The sequence below is a fragment of the Carlito syrichta genome, unplaced genomic scaffold (assembly GCF_000164805.1).
Source record: "Carlito syrichta isolate Samal-C Ts95f unplaced genomic scaffold, Tarsius_syrichta-2.0.1 Scaffold142862, whole genome shotgun sequence".
Taxonomy (NCBI): domain Eukaryota; kingdom Metazoa; phylum Chordata; class Mammalia; order Primates; family Tarsiidae; genus Carlito; species Carlito syrichta.
In genome coordinates, this window is record NW_007086958.1 from 169,556 (window position 1) to 184,719 (window position 15,164).

The 15,164-nt window shown below is 45.9% G+C and overlaps 1 protein-coding gene across 1 annotated transcript; it reads left to right on the forward strand.

Moving 5' to 3' along the window:
* Window positions 1-771: 771 nt before the first annotated feature.
* On the forward strand, window positions 772-7,655 carry CUNH14orf2 (chromosome unknown C14orf2 homolog). Its single transcript, XM_008049978.1, has 4 exons — window positions 772-862; window positions 5,582-5,705; window positions 6,587-6,610; window positions 7,325-7,655. The coding sequence occupies exons 2-4, from the start codon at window positions 5,582-5,584 to the stop codon at window positions 7,351-7,353; spliced, it is 177 nt and encodes a 58-aa protein (XP_008048169.1). The 5' UTR covers window positions 772-862; the 3' UTR covers window positions 7,354-7,655.
* Window positions 7,656-15,164: the final 7,509 nt, after the last annotated feature.

Genomic DNA, 15,164 nt, shown 5'->3' on the forward strand with positions numbered 1-15,164 from the left:
CAGCCACTGCACTCCAGCCTGGGCGACTGAGTGAGACTCCAACTCAAAAAAAAAAAAGAATACTCCAGTTACATATACGATGAACTTATTTGCTGTATCCTCTTTTGTCTCTCTATGCTTCTGAATGGTTTCTTCTAACCTACCTTGCAATTCAGTAATTCTTCAACTGTCTAATCTTCTGCCAAGCCCATCCAATTTTTATTTGACCCCTTTAAAATCAACTAAGTGGTTTTGTTCATTACAATTTCCAGTTTTCTGCTTAAATTTTCAATTCTTTTTTTTAATTTCCTGAGACATAGTAAGCATGGTTATCTTTAAAGACTGTGTCTGTTAGGGCCAGTGTCTGGACCCCCTGTGGAAATTTTATATTGTCTGTTAAGAAGAATTAATATGCACAGAATAAACGCATAAAAATATGCAGAGCGAAAAAAGTATAAGAGGAGGTGGCAAACACACCACTGAGACGGGAGACTTGACCTATCTGCTTTTAACATATCAGGTAAAGAAGGTTCCTTTTTTTCAGGTTGACCAATCCGTCTGGTTGGTCTAGAACTTTCCCGGGTTCACTGTGGAAAGTCCCGTGTTCCGGAAAACCCATCAGTCCTGGGAAAATCTGGACAGTTAGTCAACCTATTGTGATACACACAGACACAGCCCCCGCCCCGCCCCGCCCGCTGCACCAGGGCGGCCGCCGGGGGCGCTGTGGTGCGCAAGCGCGACTTGGGAGGCGCTCTGGCCTTGGCGCGTCGCTGCTTCTTCCGCCTTCCCGGCAGCCTCCGCGCTGCGGCTGCGCACTCGATGACCTTTCCGAGTTGTTGGCTGTAGGGTCGGCTACGGCCTGAGCCGTGGGTCCCGCGCCGAGGTGAGTGCGGAAACCTGGGTCCGGCTCCTCTGCTCAGGGCATCCCGGATCGTAGAGGGGACAAGACGGGGGCCGTGGGGTTCAGGCCTGGCCTCCACAGCGGGAACCGGCGGCGGCCCGGGGAGGCTCCTTGGCTCCCGCTGACCTTGGGGTCCAAGCCCTCCGGCGCACACGCCCGCTTCGCTGCTCGAGTCCCAGACTGTAAAGGGGGTTCGTGGGGATGGGCTACTAGTGGGAGGTGTTGCTTAGGCTTGCGTTACGCTTTCCTCCTTGGCGTTAACGCGCTTGATGCACCTGGATTCTGGAGCGCTTTGACAAGGAGCGCAAGATCCCCAGTAAAGGAAGGCTTAACGGTCATTGTCAGGCAGAAGGAACGTGAGCTCAGATGTGTCGGCCTAATGTAACCAAAAGGTGCAGGGTCCAGTTAAAAGTTTATTCAAGCGAGAAGTGTGTGTGCAGACGACCGTCTGGGGATACAGGGACACTAATGAATAGTAATCAGTGCTCTCGGTGTAGGGGAAAGTGAGGATCTATGTTTATACGGGCAGAAACGGAGGTGCTGAACAAATTACATTTTCCGTACAAAGTGCCTTAAGAGACTCAGCTTCCTGACCAAGAGGCCACACAACGAATTAGCGATGAAGCCAGAAATTCTCACCCCACATCTCGTAGTGCGCTCTCTCTCCTACCTCAGGCTTCCTTGCGACACACTTGTCCTCCAAATTTTGCTGTGTGTATGACAGGGCCCTGGGAGGAGGGAAAGGGGGAACTAAAACATGCTTAAATGGTGATGATCAAAATTGTATGGAACTCAGACTGTAAACCCCACAATGGGGTTCAAAGGACCAGACATTTGCTATTCCCAGTTCAGGTAATAGTATGCAGTTAATGTTTTTGTGCCAGAACTTTACAGACTCAAATGGATACAGTAGACACCCTTTTGAATAGGATAGACCTTTAAAGGATCCAGTGCTGAAAAACTGATACTGCTAGGGAATGTGGCTGAGTAAAATGGACTCAGGTGGAAAAAAAAAAGAGGCCCTCACCCTCATTTTATTAAATATTGAGAACACATCACTTGTCCAGCCAAGTATGGCAACTTTAGTCAAAGTAACCTCAAGAGAAAAGGAGGGGAGATGTTAGATATTTGCAATATGCCGTGTAGCAGGACCTTACTTCACTGGGGACCGAAGGCAGTTCAGGGTTAGGAGACGCTATATCAAGGTACCTAGGCCCAGAGCACACTATCAAGAGAATTAGGTTTCCTTGGTCCCTTCTTAGTGCATTTGCACCCTCCAGTTTACTTTGCTCTTTTCCTTCTAGACCCTCATCTGACCTTACTCTTTCTAAAACCCCAGACCTGGCCTAAATGAGGGCATCTTTTTAAGTTCTCCTTTCTTAGAATCCCAGTGGCATGGTGTTATTGCCATCAGCTAGGTATTTGTAGCAGTTCTTTCTATTACTGCGGTGAATACTGAATTCTTACTCCATACCAGGCACTAGGCTGGTGTATCACTGTGGGAGTTCTATGCAAACCTGAGAAGCCGAAGAAAGAGGCAGGCATATCCAGTTTCTTAGAAAGAAACATTTAATAGGATTTAGTGAACAAAAGCCATGTCTGTCTCGGGTGGCGAGACAAGATGGTGGACCCTGCACCATCACCCCAGACCCAGGGCTTATATACCATAGGGAAAGGGACGTATAGAACAGTTGAAGTACAGTGACTTCAAGTTTGTTTGACCTAAGGGCAGTATTCATGATAAGTATGTAATCTTACACAAGGAACAGTAGATAAACTGGAAATCTCAGAGGCCTTCCCAGAACTAGGGTCAATCAGAAGCCAACATGGTGGATGAGCATCCAAGATGGAGTTGCTTGGGCCTCCACAGTTGGGTGCTTTATGTTTCCTCCTTCCCAGTTATTGCTGGTCTCAGGGAGGAGAGGAATTTTCTCCACAACTCTGAACTAGTCTGAGGCTTCCAGAGGCCTCCTCTGGGTCCCATTTTGATCCTTTGTGACATTTTCTCAAGACTGGGCTGTTGGTTTCTTGGAACCTCATGCTCTGTCAGAAGTACAGTCTGAAGACAGGAATTTGAGGAAAGACATATCTGCAAAGGGTTCCAGGAGAAGGACACAGTCCCATCCTTTAAGGATGTTCTTGAGGCTAGCCTTCAGGACACTTCCTCAGCCTGAATAACCCTGAATGGGGAGGAGAGGACATCAGACCTTGGAGGCTGACTCATGACCAGGAGCTTGGGGGGCTTAGAGCTTTGGTGTGAGTCTAGTCCTGCTATCCTGCTGTGGCACTGTGGGCAGCTTTGTTCAAGTATCCACTTCATTGGGGTAGGAAGTAGTGCAGGGAATGGTATATAAAGCACTTAGTAAGTGCTGTTAAATTGGGGAAACATCCTTAGAGGAAAAGCCAAACTCTACCATAGCCTTCAAGGCCCTAAATGACCTGACCCATCTTCTTTTCCAAGATTCAGCCATGGTATTTTACACAACAAGCATTTGTTATGTGATACCAGACACTAAACACTCTAGTCTTTATAGCTGCCCTTTGAGGTGGGTATTGTTTTATCCCTGATTTATAGATAAGGAAACTGAGGCAATTTAAGTTAGGTAGTAAGTGACAGAGCCAGGACTTGAATCTGGGCAATCACTGTGGCCTTTTTTCCATTCCTCCCAGCATTCCAAAATTATTCTGACCTTGGGGTCTTGGCAAATAGGCCTCTGCTGAGGATACTTCTCCCCCAGGTGTGGTCACTGTTACTGTTTCTCAGTTCCTAAAACAGCATCTGGCACCTAGTATATGCTTAGTTTACATTTGCTGACTGAATAAATGACCGCACAATCCAGATTTTGGTGACTTGAATAGGTCAGGCTTTTGAAGTACTCAGTGCTATAAAACCAACACACAGGGCCAGGAAATGTGGAAAACCAGAAAAGCCCAAGGAGTGATGTGAAAGGGGCAGGGAGCGGAGTCAGTGTTCCTGACCACAGCCAAAGCAGAGTATCCAGTGAAATGAGAAGGCCATTTTTTATTTTTTTTTTTGAGTTGGAGTCTCACTCTGTCACCCAGACTGGAGTGCAGTGGCACACTTCCGGCCACCGCAAGCTCGACCTGCTGGGCTCCGGCGATCCTTCCGCCTCAGCCTTCCAAGTAGCTGGAACTACAGGGGCGCGCTACCACGCCTGGCTAGTTTTTTTGATTTATTGTGGAGATGAGGTCTCGCCAAGTTGCCCAGGCGGGTCTCAAACCCATGGGCTCAGGCAATTCACTCACCTCAGCCTCCCAAAGCGCGGGATTACAGGCTGAGCCACCGAGCTCAGCTGAGAAGGCCATTTTTGACAACTGTTAAGTCAAGTCCCTCCTGACAACTATTTGAATAGCTGTAATTTAATGAACCACTCCAGATGTTACAAAACCTATTAAAATGAAAATGAGGGCATCTAATTTTGGGTCTGTAGTAAAGTAGATTGTAAAAGTAATGAAGGCCAGGCATGGTGACTCAAGCCTGTAATCCAAGCACTTTGGGAGGCTGAGGGGAGAGGATTGCCTGAGTTCACAGGTTCAAGACCAGCCTGGGCAACATGGTGAGATGTCATCACTACAATAAATAAATAAATAAATAAGAATTAGCTGGGCATAGTTGCGCATACCTGTAGTTCCGGCTATTTGGAAGGCTGAGACAGAAGGATTGCCGGAGTCCAGTGGGTCGATGCTGGGGTGACCGTGAGCATGCTACTGTACTCCAGCCTAGGCGACGGAGTGAGACTCCAACTCAAAAAAAAAAAAAAAAGGTAATGAAAAACGTTATTTTGAGACGTGGCACTTATAAAAGCAAACAGTTCAGAATGTAATGGCTTTTCCCAATTAAACCCAGTAATTAAATATTTTTATTCACTAAATAAGTTCTGTTTTAGGAAGTGACCTCGTCTTCCTGTACCATCTGCTTTGTATTTAGCAATAGACTTCAGGACTGAGATGTAGCTACTGAAAGTGTGTCCAAGCCCAGGCATTTATTTCACAAGGAAATCGCCATGCCCTAACTGTTTTTGTTCAGCTTTGAGTGCCAACACTCTTAACAAGAGGATGAGAACATACTAGTGTTTGCATTTAGATGTTAAGAGAAAGATGTGCAGTTTGAGGCATAGTAATTTTAGTGGATGTGAGGAATGAGGTGACCGAGTGCCAAAATGGCCAAAGGAGGGGCACAGGGACAGTCAGCTTGCAGAGCTTTGGAGAGCACAGAGCCCCCGTGTGCGAGTGGGGAAGGGGTCTCACACAGGTGAGACTGCCTGTTGAATACCTGTGGGAAGTAGTGTTGAACTTAATAATGAAAATCTCAGCCGGGCTTGGTGGCTCAGCCTATAATCCCGCGCTTTGGGAGGCTGAGGTAAGTGGATTGCCTGAGCCCACGGGTTCGAGACCCGCCTGGGCAATTTGGGCGAGACCTCATCTCTACAATAAACCAAAAAAACTAGCTGGGCGTGGTAGTGCGCGCCTGTAGTTCCAGCTACTTGGAAGGCCGAGGCGGAAGGATCGCTGGAGCCCAGCAGGTCGAGGCTGCGGTGGCCGGGAGCAGCCACTGCACTCCAGTCTGGGTGACAGAGTGAGACTCCAACTCAAAAATAATAATAATAATAATGAAAATCTCCTACCAGCTAGGTCTAGAACAATAGTCATCTTGATTTTTATCACTGTGTTCACTTCCAGATGCTTCAGAGCATTATTAAAAATGTTTGGATCCCTATGAAGCCCTACTATACAGAAGTTTACCAGGAGATTTGGATGGGAATGGGGTTGATGAGCTTCATCGTGTATAAGATCAGGAGTGCTGGTAAGTGTCTGTGTTTCGTGCATTTGAGATCAGGAAGACAATTATTTTCAGAAAGAATCACAATTTACGTTGTAAAGGTAAATTTCTTAATAAGGTGTAAACGTCAGGAATCACCTGCAGTCCTTTGTGAAAATACAGGAAGCACCTGTCAGCTATAGAAGACATTTGGGGATAGTTGGGGACATTTGAGCAAGACTGACATCAGGGAATTGTGAATTTTTTTAGGTGAGGTTGATATTACAAATAGGAAGTGTCCTTCATTTGAAGAGATGAAGGCTGAAATATTTAGAGATATAGTGTCATGGTGTGTGGTATTTTATTTGTACCTTTTCAACTTCTGAAAAAAAATGATAATAATAAACCAGGTGTGGTGGCTCATGCCTGTAATTCCAGCACTCTGAGAGGCCAAGGCAGGTGGATTGCTTGAGCCCAGGAGTTCTATCCAGCCTGGACAACGTAGCAAGACCTTGTCTCTACAAAAAACAAAATTATGAATTTTTTTCATAGTATAATTTAGAGAGAATAACCATTTGGCTCTCAGTAGAGCAGGAAGATAAGGCCTAGTCATGTGTTACTAAACCACTGACTAAAAGGAGGAAGGAAAGAGGAAAACTTTAAACTGCAAGGCTAGAGTTTAGGATATGTAGGGAGTGAAGAGCCCTGCAAATTCCAAAGAACTCTTAGCTGTTCATAGAACACCTTCGGTAGAAGTTTTACCACTCCTGAATATGAGACACTATGGTAACTTTCATATTTTCTGAAAACTTCCTATATGTAATTGCTTTACCTAAGCTGTGAAGCCTTTGACCAAATGTTAATTTTGACAGAAGCATTTTTGTAAAGCATTGATGTGACCAACTTTTTCCTTCCTTTTGTTTTAGATAAAAGAAGTAAAGCTTTGAAAGGTGAGATTTTTCAAAGTGGTTGGGGAATGAAAAGCACCATCCTGTCATTTCAGGACAAGGTGTATCATTGTTCTGAGTTTAAATTGACATATAGTTCACTAGATATATATGATGCAATGGAAATGCTTCAGAACATGAAGGCTGCTTTGCCTGCTGGAAAGAGAGTTCTGAATGTCTGCTTTTTGTACTCTAATGTTAAAGCCATTGCTACCCACCTTGAGTCAAGTAAAACAGCCAGGAGTCATAGAAAAATGGGTTAATCAAAGGTAGCTGATGCCACCAATAAGAAAGCACAAAGTCATCTGTGCAAGCATGATGCCCTGTGCAATTCCCTCTGGCATGTTTTGAAAGGAAGTACCTTATAAATGTATACCCTAGTGCTGGACATTTCTTCACTTTGTTTCCCCAATGACAATGAAAGTGTAGTCGTTTGAGACTTACACAAGCCCAGGACTGACTTCATGAGCTATGAGGAAGAGGCATTTCCTTGCCACCTCACCTCTGCCCCGTGGTGAGCTGCTGCCTGTGTGCCACCGTTGCACGAGCCCTTAGACACACTGGATGCTCCTTGTGGAAATAGTCTTCCACTCTTTCTTACAGTATTGAAGATTGCCACTTACTCTTTTTGACTTGTTGATACTTGCCTAATAAACTACATTCTACTTGTTCCTTCCTTCCTAAATTGTATCTTCTATTACATATCTCTTTCAAAAGCTCCTGCGCCTGCTCATGGTCATCACTAACCAGCTTTCCGTGGAGTACACATGAGATGAAACACCAGTCCACCTGTAAATCCGAGCAAGCTGTGTTAGATGGGAATGTGGAACATCACTGTACACTTGTCTAAGTACCATTAACCTTGTGGCATGAATAAATATGTTTGTGAGATGCACCACTACCTGGTACTACTTCTGGCGTGTTCCCCTGGCTCCTTCCTGTGTGTCAGGTGTGCTCTTAGTAGCTGATCTGAAGTGCAGCAGGTGTGATCAAAATCTCACTGATACTGATACTGTTCAATAAATATTAAATATGATTTGACTACTTATTTTGTGAGCTCTCAGCTTCTGTTTTCTTGTTTGTAAGGTGGAGATGTTATATAAGTTCTAATTTCATGTTTTATGAGGATTAATAGGAAAAGGGATGGGAAAGCATTATTTAAACCATAAAATACTTTAGAAATAAGGTAGCCTTAAACCACAGAGTAGTGAAGTTACAAGCTCTAAGGGAAATTTTTTATGAGGAAACATTTATAAGGCAAAGTACATAATATAAAAGAACTGATTGATATTTCTTCTAGTTGGGCTAATTCACATGAATACTGTATAATATTTACCTCCATCTAACGCAATTACCAAAACTCCTAGAATTGCCATACTAAAAAGATTCTAAAGTAGTAGGTGTGAGGCCAGAAGTGAGTCCAGTTTGAGCTCTGGCATTATGCACTGTGGTGGAAGTCCAGCCTTGGAGAGAAGTGATGGTCCATCCTGCGTGGCCTTTCTCCTTAAGGGCACAGACCTCCCTGGGGCTCCAACATTTAGCATCAGGTCCAGCTCAAGGTAGGTGCCTGATAACTGACAGCCACTTACTGTGGGGATCTCCCTGAGCTTGGTTCTTTTGTCCTGCCTTGTCTACCTAACTGGCAGCCTCAGGGCTTGGGGTGCAATGAGAGGTCTGCATGTTTCCCCTGGTACACCCTAGGCCCTGGCCCGTGTAGCGCATCTTGGTGCATGCAGTCCTCAGGAGCAAATGAGGCATCAGTCCCCAGTTTACAGAAGAGGAAACAGGCTAAGAGGCAGTAACAGGCCCAAGGGTTGCTGTGACTAGTGCCAGACTGGAATGTGGACTTGGAGTGCAAACTTCCCAGAGAGGAAGATGAGGACAGGAGGCACAAGCTCCTGTAGCAGATAGAAGGGTTGGTGTGTCCCCCCAGGAGCACATCTCCACGAGGGCTGGGCCGTTCTGTTCTCCCTCCACTACATAAGGGTTCCTTCAGCTAAAATCATTCCTAGACGAGAGGATTGCCTGAACTCGGGTTCAAGGCCAGCCTGAGCAACATGCCAAGACCTCGTCTCTACAATAAATTAAAAAATTAGCTGGGCGTGGTGGTGCATGCCTGTGCTTCCAACTACTTGGAAGGCTGAAGCGGAAGGACCACATGAGCCCCGCAGGTTGAGGCTGCAGTAGCCGTGAGCATTCTACTGCACTCCAGCCTAGGTGACAGAAAAAAATAAATAAATAAAATCATTAATGTGCCCAAGATGCTTATCACCCACTATGGGCCAGCACCTGTGCCATGTCTTGAATTGTATTTGCCATCCCAGAGCCCACAGGCACATTTCAAATTCTCAAGGTTTTAGAAGCAACCAGGTCTTGCCCTCAAAGTGCCTGTAGGTGGAGCCAGAGCAGCCACCAGCGAGTTGTCACTGCTACCTTCCCTGTGGGCAGGGAGCACGGGTGCGGTGGGATGGGAGCATGTTTGAAGGAGCATTTGGAGAGTGATACCTGTGAATGAATGGCATGTACAGGGAGATATGGGGACAGGGGAGGACAGTCAGTTTGAGGAAGGAATCCCAGGGAGGCCTTTTGTCCTAAGCACACAGTACACATCCATTCAGTTCTTCATGCAGCATTTTTCTTTCTCCTTTTTTTTTTTTTTTGAGTTGGAGTCTCACTCTGTCACCCAGACTGGAGTGCAGTGGCCGCTCCCGGCCACCAGCCTCGACCTGCTGGGCTCCTGCGATCCTTCGTGTGCTACCATGCCTGGCTAATTTTTTTGATTTATTGTAGAGATGAGGTCTCGCCAAGTTGCCCAGCCGGGTCTCGAACCCACGGGCTCAGGCAATCCACTCACCTCAGCCTCCCAAAGTGCAGGATTACAGGCTGAGCCACCGAGCCAGGCTAGCATTTTTCAAAGTATCCTGCAGAGGAACCCTGAGGATGGGGGAGAATGGCACATGGGTCCCAGGCATCTGGAGATGCAGTTTTAGCAATGCGCTTTAACTGAGCCCCAAGTGAGCCTCTGGGAGGAAGTACCATGTTTCTTGCCTGTCGCTGTATATCCCAGGGACCCGCGCACCCCAGTCAGAGACCTTGGAGGATGTGATTCCTGCCGCCCTCAGTGAGGTGGTGTCTGGAGAGCTCTCAAATATTGAGTACTGAAGGGCCCAGCTGCAGTCTCACTGCTTTGCATTTAACTCATGTACACAACACCATGGGAGCTACTACTATTACCCCATTTCACAGGTGAAGAGGTAGAGGCCCAGACAGATTAGTTAGCTTACATTAGAGGGTGATTACTTGGTTAACAAACTAACTAGTTAACTGGATAGACCAGGCTTCAGAATCTGACTCTTGGGCCTCAGAATCAGGACGTGGCCTATAGGCTGGCTTCAGATAATGGCTTCATCTGTGCTAGGCCATGTGTTGCTATTGGGAACACAGCAATAGTTATGAGACAGGATATAGCTAGAAAAAGTCTAGGCAGACAAACAGGCCGGTCCTCTGGTAACAACGTGGTGAATTCCCTGCAGGCTCTCAGGCTCAGCATTGGTAAACAAGCTCCCTGTGAGCCTCTCAAGCTAGAGCTTAGGTTCTCACTACTGGGATCAAAAAACAACCAATCAGCTCACCATTAGGTCCCTACCTCCTGCTGATTGGTCCTTAATACTGACCAATCAGAACAGCAACAGCTCTAGCCAATCAGCTTGGACTTAGGGCTATAAAAGCACCAAGTTTCAACCCCAGAGAAGGACAACCCCTTCGGGTCCCCTCCTGCGTGGGATCTTCTCTGTCATCTCAATAAATCTTGCTTTCTCACTTCCTGCTATCTGTGTCCCTCATTCTTCCTGGGCATAGACAAGAACCTTGATCCTGAAGAGCTGCAACCTGAAGAGTTGCAGAAGATGGTTGGAGCTGAAGAGCCATACACCCCAGAGACTGTCTTGCCAGCTGATGGAGCCGGCTCAACCAGGAGAGCTGCCAGGAGATGGCAAGACTCTGAAGCTGAGACACCCAGGAGGCTAGCAACACTCTCAGGACTTGGCTTGCCAGCCCGTTAGAGCCAACACCCCAGAGGTTGTGTTTGCCAGCCCACCGGATGGCAACACTCTCAGGGCTTGGCCTTCCAGCCCATTAAAGCTGACACTTCTGGAGCTAGACTTACCAGTCCAGGGGTCCTCAAACTATGGCCCGCGGGCCATGTGCGGCCCGCCGAGGACATTTATCCGGCCCACCGAGTGTTTTTGCTGCCTTAACTTGTTATGACTAGCAGTGACAAATATAGAACTGGACATTGACCATCTCATTAGCCAACAGCAGGCCCATAGTTCCCATTGAAATACTGGTAAGTTTGTTGATTTAACTTTACTTGTTCATTTTAAATATTGTATTTGTTCCCATTTTGTTTTTTCACTTCAAAATAAGATATGTGCAGTGTGCATAGGAATTTGTTCATAGTTTTTTTTTTTTAACTGTAGTCCGCCCCTCCAACGGTCTGAAGGACAGTGAGCTGGCCCCCTGTTTTAACAGTTTGAGGACCCCTGTACCAGCCCCTCGACGACCCGCTTTGGGGTTTGGCTGTCCCATTGAGCTGACACTCTTGAAGCCCAAGCTGACCTGAAAAATCTCCATCAGTTTGTGCAGTCCCTTCACTCCCTGAATTGAGAGTCTATAGCGCAGATGGGAGCTGATCGTGACAGTACTCAGCAGTACACACACAGTCAGATGGGCATGACTTCAGGCCTCGTGGCACCTGGGGACCTGTTTGTTGTGAACCCAGCGTCTGCTCAATAGCCAGCTCTGATGCAGGGACTGGCTCGGACACCTCTTCAGACAAATTGGCTACAAAAAGGCATTTCTGGTTCATGTAGGGAAATCTAAACATGGACTGGGTATTAAGTGATATCAAAGAATTATTCATGTGTTAGTTTATTCACTATCACAATAACGGTATCGTGTTTGTGTGGTTATTGAAGAAAATGTCTTTGGTTTTAGAAATGCAGATGCAATTATGTAGATGTGACATGACACCCAGGATATACTTTACATCAGCAAATATGAGACGATCAAAACAGACCAGCATATGGAGGTATGGATGGAACAAAATTGGCCATAAGGTGTGGGGTGTGGGGTGTGGGGGACACTTAACATGGGGATGCAGTACATGGTCTTCTCTCACTTGATAGGTTTCAACGTCTCACAATAAAAACTTTCTAAAAATACTTCAGCAAACCCCAAACCATGCAATGGAAGTATCAGTACCATACCTCTTTGAAAAGCTGCCCCTATGCAGCCCCAGGAAACTCAGGTAACAGCTCTGCAAAACGCAGTGGATTCTGTCGTACCATGACCACTCTTCACAAGAATCATCTCCCAGCATCTGTTACTAAAGTGACCAGAGTCAGTTTTGTCATGTTACCCTCTTGAAGAGTGACTTAAGATGGGCCTGAGTTCATGAACACCTAAGTGTTGAGGGAAAATAATGTTGGAAAGCCCTCATTTAATTAGGAGAACAAAAACTTATTTTTAAAATTAAAATTACAGCTCAAATTGAAATGCCATTAAATGTTTCTAATCTCTCATCACCTTGGTATGCCTCTTCCTTTCAAACATAACAACATATTTGGTCTTTTCCTGCTATCTTATGTTCAAAAAATAGATTCTACTACTTAGTAAAAAGGCAGAGTATGTAATTTGAAAAGCTCCCAGTGTAGCATGTCAGCTTAACGTTTGGCTAAGAAAAAAATAATTAATTTACATGTTATTTTAAAGGAAAAATACAGTCAAATGGCTAAAAATATTTCAGTAGTTGGTACCTGGGTGTCTTAGAAACCATCAAAGGAAGAGGCAAAGGTTGAAACCACTCACAGCTTCAGAGCATGAGCCTCAGCCTGGCATCATGGCATCCTCCCGAGCTGCACTCACCACCCTGGGAGCACCTTGGAACTCCAAGATGGAACTAGAGAAAGCAAGTAGCAAGCAGAGTTTGATGTGGCATCCAAACAGATGAGCTCCCTCCCGCCTCACTCTGGCATCCAGAGGAGGTGGATTTTGCTGAATGGGAAGAGTGTATCTCGGAGAGGGAGTTTTCCACACAGCCATTTCCATAATTTCAAGCAGTTCAGGCTCCCGAGACAGTTCATCAAACCCCACCAACACCAGCCTGACGGCTGCACTCTGGAGACAGTTTTGTGAGGAGGATGCAAGCAGGCTCCCAAAGACCTCGCTCCCCACCCCCAGCAGAAAGCACCAGGCAGCCAGCCAGCCTCCAGCACTTGCACCCACTCCCACTGGTGCCAAAGGCAAGGCACGGGGAAGGGGCCAGAGTCTCATAGCCACTTGCCATGCTTCCTGATACCTGTGCTGTGCACACTGTGCCAGGGGCAGTGGACACCAAGAGGAAATAGATCTGTTCCCAACTCCAGCAAAAACTGTGGATTAGGTCATGATGTTGGGCTGGAATATTACAGGCGTCTGTAGAACTGATGGAAATTAGAGGTGGTAAAAATGAATCATAAATATCAAATAGGGCACGCGCAAAATATTTTTCTGGTGTTTTCTTTGATTTGTTTTGGTTTTGGTTATTTTGTTTGTCTTTTGAGTCAGAGTCTCACTCTATCACCCAGGCTGGAATGCAGTGGCATGATCACAGCTCACCTGCTGGACTCAGACGATCCTTCTGCCTCAGCCTTCCAAGTAGCTGGGACTACAGGTATGTGCCACCATGCCCAGCTAATTTTTTTTTTTAATTTATTTTAGAGACAGGGTTTCACCGTGTTGCCTAGACAGGTCTTGAACTCCTGGGCTCAGGCAATCCTCTCACCTCAGTCTCCAAAAGTGCTGGGATTAATGGTGTGAGCCACTGTGCCCAGCTCATTTTTCTGATCTTATCATGCCATGTAAAGAGGTTTTCGAGCCAGCTTTGCTGGCTCATGCCTATAATCCCAGCTACTCAGGAGGCTGGGATGAGAGGATCACTGAGCTATGATCACACCACTGCACCCCAGCCTGGGCAACAGAGCAAGACCCTGTCTCAAAAAAAAAGTGTTCCTATTAGTTGCAGTCTTTCAGGGGATAGTTTTATTAAGGTTTTGATCTTGTGGTCATTTTTTAAAACTGACAGTATGTGCCAAAATGATTTTAAGTCACAGATATATTTGAAGAAACAACCACATAAACCGAAGCTTCCTTCAACACACATTTTAATAAGCTCTTTGTATCTGTCATGCACCTGCCATGCTTCCCATCAGGAATCCTGCCACATGAAATAGCATGTGTTTGTAACAGTTTATATCAAAGGAGATTTCTTCAAATACCTTAGTAGTGCACAGCTTGTATCCCTGTGTGTCTGAGAACATTCAGACAAGTTGAATTCCGGTTCTAGCTGGAGCTACTGCTTATCATTTATATGGTCCCTGGCAAACTCCTTACCTTCCCTGGGCCTCAGCTTCCCATCTCTAAATTAAGGCCTCCAGAGTCTCTCTCAGTTCTATAATTATATAGTTAATGATTTGTAATGAACCTAAATTCCATTACCAAAAAAAAAAAACTGAATTGTAAAGCAACTGTAGGATGACAGATGATAAAATTGCAGGTTTATGTAAAGGAAATGAATTCATCTTTTGTAAACTTGATATCCAACATAGGACCAGGCACTTACAGTAGGTACTTAGATTTTTAAATGAATTTAGTTGAATAAGGATGCCAGTTTTTAAAAGTTGCCTATTGATTGCCTGAGCCTGCGGGTTCGTGACCTGCCTGGGCAACTTGGCGAGACCTCATCTCTGCAATAAATCAAAAAATCAGCTGGGCATGGTAGCACATGCCTATAATTCCAGCTACTCGGAAGGCTGAGGCGCAAGGATTGCCGGAGCCCAGCAGGTCCAGGCTGCGGTGGCCGGGAGCGGCCACTGCACTCCAGTCTGGGCGACGGAGTGAGACTCCAACTCAAAAAAAATTTTAAAAATAAATAAATAAATAAAAATAAAAGTTGCCTATTGGTAAAATAAAATATAGAATGGCTTTCATATTAACAATTGCTGTCGAAAACAGTTTCTAACTTCACTGGCGAGGCCAGATGGGAGGACCAGGAATCTGGTCCTTTCCTTTGCCAGGACAGAAACTTGTTTTAGTCCATCCTCAGAGCTAATCAATTTAGAGCCAACGGGTCTCACATAATTGAACTTGAAGATACTGCTGCCTAACATACATGTTGCTGGGTTAATTAACAGAAATAGAACTGCTAAGTGGACCAGATATCGAGACTTAAGAAACTACAAGCCGGGCATGGTGACATGTGTCTGTAGTTCCAGCTACTTGGAAGGCTGAGGTGGAAGGATCGCCGGAGCCCAGCGGGTCGAGGATGCGGTGACTGTGAGCGAGCCACTGCACTCCAACCTGGGTGACACAGTGAGACTCCAACTCAAAAAAATAAAAAAGAAAAGAAAGCCAGGTTCGGTGGCTCAGCCTGTAATCCCGCGCCTTTGGGAGGCTGAAGTGAGTGGATTGCCTGAGCCCGCGGGTTCGAGACCCGCCTGAGCAGCAAGACCTCATCTCT